This window comes from Electrona antarctica (genome assembly GCF_951216825.1).
Source record: "Electrona antarctica genome assembly, chromosome: 2".
Lineage (NCBI taxonomy): Eukaryota > Metazoa > Chordata > Actinopteri > Myctophiformes > Myctophidae > Electrona > Electrona antarctica.
In genome coordinates, this window is record NC_136807.1 from 56,198,276 (window position 1) to 56,205,523 (window position 7,248).

At 46.8% G+C, this 7,248-nt stretch overlaps 1 protein-coding gene across 2 annotated transcripts in view; it reads left to right on the forward strand.

Annotated features, from left to right (window-relative positions):
- Positions 1 to 6,843, forward strand: part of asb14b (ankyrin repeat and SOCS box containing 14b) — a 137,246-nt gene extending 130,403 nt beyond the window's left edge. Inside the window, exons 11-12 of one of the 2 annotated variants that reach the window (XM_079523239.1) lie at positions 2,968 to 3,121; positions 6,621 to 6,843. In XM_079523239.1, the coding sequence (XP_079379365.1) occupies positions 2,968 to 3,121; positions 6,621 to 6,793 (327 nt within the window). In that variant the 3' untranslated portion in view covers positions 6,794 to 6,843. The remainder of the gene's footprint in view (positions 1 to 2,967; positions 3,122 to 6,620) is intronic. The other variant, XM_079523240.1, reaches the window with a different exon arrangement.
- The last annotated feature ends 405 nt before the right edge of the window (positions 6,844 to 7,248 follow it).

Genomic DNA, 7,248 nt, shown 5'->3' on the forward strand with positions numbered 1-7,248 from the left:
TGTGTCTAACTTATACTGGATCTCTTGTCCACTAAGTCCCTAATATTTTAGTCTATAGTTTTTATTTGTTGACGAAATTGTCAATATATTTAGTCTTACTTTTAGTCCTCATAGTTTTCATGTAGTTTCCATTTAGTTTTCGTCAGTGAAAAAGGATAGTCGACGAACATTTTTCGTCATAGTTTTAGTCGACGAAATCAACACTGGTTGTGGTTATAACCACGCCCCGCTTCTATTCTGTGTAGCCTGGGTTCCAGCCTGATCTGCTGCGTTCCGCGTATCTGAAAATGTCACTGCGCTGCTCAGTCTGGACAGAGGCTGCTTGACTTGTATTTCATAACGTCACCTGTTGTTGTTACGTAGCCACGTTGTTGCTGATACGTCATCAGCCAGCGCCACTCTGTCCATGCTTCTCAACGTTGACAAAAATAGTTTGAGACTTGAGAGTAAAAACCTACAGTTAAAAGTAAACGAGTCAGTAGTCCACTGTCAGATTCAGTAGTACAAAAAACATGACGGCTGTGTGGGGTGAGTTTAGTGAATGATAAGGGGACGTTGCAGGACAACAGCAGTAGCTGTGTCCTGTGTGGGGTGAGTTTAGTGAATGATAAGGGGACGTTGCAGGACAACAGCTCTGTGTGGGGTGAGTTTAGTGAACGATAAGGGGACGTCGCAGGACAACAGCAGTAGCTGTGTGGGGTGAGTTTAGTGAACGATAAGGGGACGTCGCAGGACAACAGCAGTAGCTGCACAGTGCGCATTGATACACAAGGTCAAACTGGTGTTTTTCCTCAACCCGCACCACAGACCAATCAGAAGCCACGGTTCCATTTCAACCTTCATATGTCCCGCCTACCTGTGGAGAACAGGAGACTGTCCAGACTGAGTAGCGCAGTGACATTTTCAGATCCGCGGAACACAGCGATTCAGGCTGGAACCCCAGGCTAGCTTCTGTGGCCAACGTGGCAGTGTTGCAGAAAGGTATCTTTTAGCTGGGGACCCCCTGGAACTCCCTCCAGGACCTCATGGGTGTCCCCTGATCCCACTTTGAGAACCACTGATTTACATATTGTGTTAATTGTTTAGGAAACTGCATTAGTGGTAGTGTGGGCCGCCGGGGCACCATGTTTCTAGCCTGGCGCGGCCAGACTCATAGCGAGGGTTCACTGATGTTTCCTCCCCGCATATGAGTCTGGACTCGGGCTCATTGACAGAGTGTATGCGGAAGCTGGAGAAATCAGAAAATGACCGGGGCCAATCGGGCCAATCAGTAACTGCGTTTCAACGGCTGTCCGTACAACAGTGAAAAGCAGCCTCTGATTGGTTCATGTGTATATGGTGACGTAACATTCATGCTGCAGGACTTTCAAAACAACAATGGCTGCCCTCAACGCAACAAGTTTAAAAGTTTACACAGAAACGATAAGAACAGCAGTTATTTCAGATATAGACTCTGACATATATCCGACATATCTCGCTCACGTATAAAGTAGAAACTATTAAACAGACCTTGTTGTTTTTAGCGTGGTTACCGTGGTATGAGGAGCGGACCAGCGCACTGTGTGGTGACGTCAGCTTTTTGTTACGCTGATTGGCTAGATGGATCTGTCTGTCAAGGCAACTACTAACGCCCACTTTTCAAGCTGCCTATGGCCGAAGTCCAGACTCATATGCGGGGAAGAATCTTCAGTGAATCTCCGCTATGAGGCTGGCCAAGCCAGGCTACCATGTTTCAGCCGTAACATTTTATTTTTGCTTTAATCCATGTGTTCCTCTGTTTCCCTGTTAGTTCTGTGAGGTCAAAGATGCAAAGATGCAAAGATCACAGGATATTTGTCACTTTGTATATCTGTTGCTCACATCAAGCGTGCGTCCGTAGTGACGTTGTTGTCACTGCAGCTACAGCTGCAGCATTGTAGCTTTGCATCTGGAAGTTGCATGAACCCGGCTCAGCTTCAATTTGCAGCTTTGTAACTTTTGCAGCAGCCACACACGTCGGATGCATCTTCACGTCGCTGGCTTCCATTGACAATGAATGTTAGCCTGTATCTTTGTATCTTCACGTTGCTGGCTTCCCTTGACAATGAATGTTAGTCTGTATCTTTGTATCCTCATGTCGCTGGCTTCCATTGACAATGAATGTTAGCCTGTATCTTTGTATCCTCGTGTCGCTGGCTTCCATTGACAATGAATGTTAGCCTGTATCTTTGTATCCTCATGTCGCTGGCTTCCATTGATAATGAATGTTAGCCTGTATCTTTGCATCCTCATGTCGTTGGCTTCCATTGACATTGAATGGTAGACTGTATCTTTGTACCTTCATGTCGCTGGATTCCATTGACAATGAATGGTGCACAGAATACAAAACCCTGATGCAGGCATTCAAAGCAACCAGAGGTATGGCTCCCCCATATCTTGCAAGTATGATTGAACCCCCCAAAACTGTGGAATGCACTCCCCGTTGCAGTCAGAACTGCAGCATCACTCCCAATCTTCCGCCGTAATCTGAAAACCCACCTTTTCAGACTCCATCATGGCCAATAGCACTTACCCTACCCCCTTAGATAGCATCTCGGTAAACTTAGATAGCATTTGATACAGACTTATAGCATGTTATGTAGACATCACTATAATTGCATTGTATGTAGTCATAGCACGTCATAGTACATATGTATAGCATAGTATAGTATATATGTATAGTTTATATGTATAGTTTAGTTTCATTATATAGATATTCCACTGTTACGATCTTAGTTTACGCATGTTTCATGATAAATGCTTTTTTATGTGATGTATTCCCATGCTTTTTTTGTTCTTGCTTAATGTAAATCGCTCTGGATTAAGAGCGTCTGCTAAATGCCTAAATTGTAAATTGTAATGGTGGACTGTAACTGTGTATCTCCATGTCGCTGGCTTCCATTGACAATGCATGGTGGACTGTATCTTTGCATCTGTTTCCCTGTGTAGTTCTGTGAGCTGATCACAGTGTCCTGGCTCAAGCACCTGTCCGCCCAGGTGGTTCGCATCATGCTGGACTACACTGACCACGTCACCTTCTGCTCCAAGCTGCAGGACGCTCTGCAGGAGCAGAGACAGTGGGAGGACATCTGTCACATCCAGAGTGAGTGAGCGAGAGACATCTGTCACATACAGAGAGAGAGAAAGACATCTGTCACAGAGAGAGAGAGAGAGAGAGAGAGAGAGAGAGAGAGACATCTGTCACATCCAGAGAGAGAGAGAGAGACATCTGTCACATAGAGAGAGAGAGAGAGAGAGAGAGAGAGATCTGTCACATCCAGAGAGAGAGAGAGAGAGAGACATCTGTCACATAGAGAGAGAGAGAGAGAGAGAGAGAGAGACCTGTCACATCCAGAGTGAGAGAGAGAGAGAGACATCTGTCACATCCAGAGAGAGAGAGAGAGAGAGAGAGAGAGAGAGACCGTTTCCACACCTACCTGTAAGCGCAAAACGGCCGACAGCCGCGGACGACTTAAGCTGTGCGCAGCTTATTTTCCGCGTTTTTAGACAGCTGGTGGATGGAAATTAAGCTCCACCTCCGCGGACGATTTGCGCTCTCGATTTGCGCGGAGGAGAGCGCAAATCGTCCGCGGAGGTGGAGCTTCTTTTCCATCCACCAGCTGTCTAAAAACTCTGAAAATAAGCTGCGCACAGCTTAAGACGTGCGCGGCTCTTTAGATAGTGTGGTAGCACCTAGAGAGAGAGAGAGAGAGAGAGAGAGAGAGAAAGAGAGCTGACTGGACTCGTCTTGTCGTCCATCAATCATCCACATTAAAACAGTGGTTTTCACGTCAAGGTCCATTATTTATTCGCCATTATTAGAGTGCCCCTCACTTCACACAAGTGTGATTTTCTTATTTCCCCAAAAGGGGACCATATTTGACAGCACCTCCTGCCGTACTCTATCTTTATTTAACTATACAGTGCAATATCCACCGTATTATTATTTCATTTGTTTTGCTTATCATCTAATGTGGATGGATGGTAGTCATTATTACTTTTTGTTTTTGTTTGATTTTGGGTTCGCTGTTTGTATTTTTTTATCTCTCTTTGTTTATTCAGTTGTTGCTATAGTCATGGCTCTCAGTTCCCACCTGATGTTGTGTGGGAGTCCAGACTGTTCCAGACTGTACTGAACAACTGCTAGCTTACATAAGGTCTTCAGGCTAGGACTCAAGTCTAAGACATACAGGTCAACAGCTGTTTCTGTTCCTCCAAAGAGGAAGACATGATCTCCAACCATGCAACAGCACATGCTAGCCGTCGGACACGGTCCTTTCCCCTTGGGCTCAAACTTCTTCCTGCAGGAGAAGCTCTCTGGGTTGAATTTCCACACGTCATTGAGGTTTCCGATGCCTAAACCACCAAATATGTACAGCTCTCCATTGTAGGTAAAGGCTGAATGAAAGCAGCGATCTTCTGGTAGGAGCTGTGTAGAAGGCGTGCTCAGCCAATGGTTGGTCTCTGTGTCAAACACTTTGATGGTGGTGTGGTATTGACCCATCCCACAGCCCCCAAATACAAACATCTTTGGCCCGATGATGGTAGCAGAGTGATGTGATGCAGCAGGTTGTGGAGTTCCTCTGGTGTTGATTAAAGACCAGACCATCGTGTTGGTGTCCAACTTGCAGGTGTCATTAGTCCATCCATTCAGCTGGGTGTGTCCTCCATGGATAAACATGACCTTCCCCAACACACAGGCTGAGTGGGGGCTCTTCTCCTCTGGAACATTCCCAGAAACTAGTGGATTGAACCATGTGTTCCAGACACAGAGGTAGATGACATCTTCAATCAGCACAGCTGTGTGGCGAAAGCGTGAGGATGGAACCTCACGGTGAGGTTCTCCTCTTCCAGCGGCCACTGGGGTCAACTTCCTCCAGAGTAAAGTCAGTGTGTTGAAGACCTGCACACCAATCTGATCCAAATATGGGCTAAATGTGCATTTATATAGCGCCTTTATCCAAGGCACTTTACATACGTTGTGCATTACATTCACGAAGACATTCACACACCGATGACAGGGGAAACCATGCAAGGCACCAACCTGCACATCAGGAGCAATTAGGGGTTCAGAGTCTTGCTCAAGGACACTTCGACACTAACTCTGGGGGAGCCCGGGGTTTGAACTGGGAACCTCATGGTTCCCATTCGCCCACTCTACCCCTGAGCCGCCCTCAGAGGTCAGAGTCACCTCGGGTCACCTGATGATGACCCCAGGGACAGTCGGTCGGTGAGGGTGGTTGTCCAGGAACACGTAGCAGCGCTGTTCGCTAACATACGAGTCACAGTGACGGCGGTTGTAAAGGAACACATTGTAGCGCTGTTCGCTAACATACGAGTCACGGTGAAGGTGGTTGTCCAGGGACACAATTTAGCGCTGTTCGCTAACATGCGAGTCACGGTGACGGCGGTTGTACAGGAACACAATGTAGAGCTGTTCGCTAACATACGAGTCACAGTGACGGCGGTTGTACAGGAACACATTGTAGCGCTGTTCGCTAACATACGAGTCACGGTGTCGGCGGTTGTACAGGAACACATTGTAGCGCTGTTCGCTAACATACGAGTCACGGTGACGGCCGTTGTCCAGGAACACATTGTAGCGCTGTTCGCTAACATACGAGTCACGGTGACGGCGGTTGTACAGGAACACATTGTAGCGCTGTTCGCTAACATACGAGTCACGGTGACGGCGGTTGTACAGGAACACATTGTAGCACTGTTCGCTAACATACGAGTTACGGTGACGGCGGTTGTACAGGAACACAATGTAGCGCTGTTCGCTAACATACGAGTTACGGTGACGGCGGTTGTACAGGAACACAATGTAGCGCTGTTCGCTAACCTACGAGTCACGGTGACGGCGGTTGTCCAGGAACACATTGTAGCGCTGTTCACTAACATACGAGTCACGGTGACGGCGGTTGTCCAGGAACACATTGTAGCGCTGTTCGCTAACATACGAGTCACGGTGAAGGCGGTTGTCCAGGGACACAATGTAGCGCTGTTCGCTAAACATACAAGTCACAGTGACGGCGGTTGTAAAGGAACACATTGTAGCGCTGTTCGCTAACATACGAGTCACAGTGACGGCGGTTGTAAAGGAACACATTGTAGCGCTGTTCGCTAACATACGAGTCACAGTGACGGCGGTTGTAAAGGAACACATTGTAGCGCTGTTCGCTAACATTCGAGTCACAGTGACGGCGGTTGTAAAGGAACACGTAGCAGCGCTGTTCGCTAACATTCGACTCACAGTGACGGCGGTTGTAAAGGAACACATTGTAGCGCTGTTCGCTAACATACGAGTCACAGTGACGGCAGTTGTCCAGGAACACATTGTAACGCTGTTGTATAGCACTTTACAAACACAACACAACTAAGGGGATGCTTTGTCTATAATTTCAGTTCGTTTTAGTTTGTTTTGTAAACACCAAATGCAGTTTCAGTTTAAGTTATCGTTTTAGTTTTTTTTATTGTACTTTTAATCTAGTTCAGTTAACACAAATGTTTTTTCAATTTTAGTTTTCGTTATTTCATTAGTTGTAGAGTTAACTTAATAACTCAACGACTCGACGCTCACGATATTGTCTTTCTTTCAGGAAACACGCGCAGCCTGAAGCACCTGTGTCGCCTGCAGATCCGACAGCACCTGAACCGGCTGCGGCTGAGAGCACCCATGTTCATCAACTACCTCCCTCTGCCCCCCACGCTGAAAGATTACCTACGATACAGAGAGTACGATTTATACAGCCGGGGGATAGTCAGTCCATAGCAACTATACCTCCCTCTGCCCCCCAGCCCGTAGCAAAGATTACCTATGATACAGAGAGTACGATTTATACAGCCGGGGGATAGTCAGTCCATAGCAACTACCTCCCTCTGCCCCCCAGCCCGTAGCAAAGATTACCTATGATACAGAGAGTACGATTTATACAGCCGGGGGATAGTCAGCCCATAGCAACTATACCTCCCTCTGCCCCCCAGCCCGTAGCAAAGATTACCTATACGATACAAAGATTACAAATTATACAGCAGGGGCCAGGGGGATAGTCAGCCCGTAGCAAAGATTACCTATACGATGCAAAGATTTCCTACGATTAGGGTTGAAATCGGCTCCGATCACATGATTTTAAAAAGATCGGAATCGGGGACAAAAGATCGGATTTTTAATTGTCTAATGTAAATCTCAAAGTTGATGTAAAAACGGTTGTGTTTATGCTAGTTGTT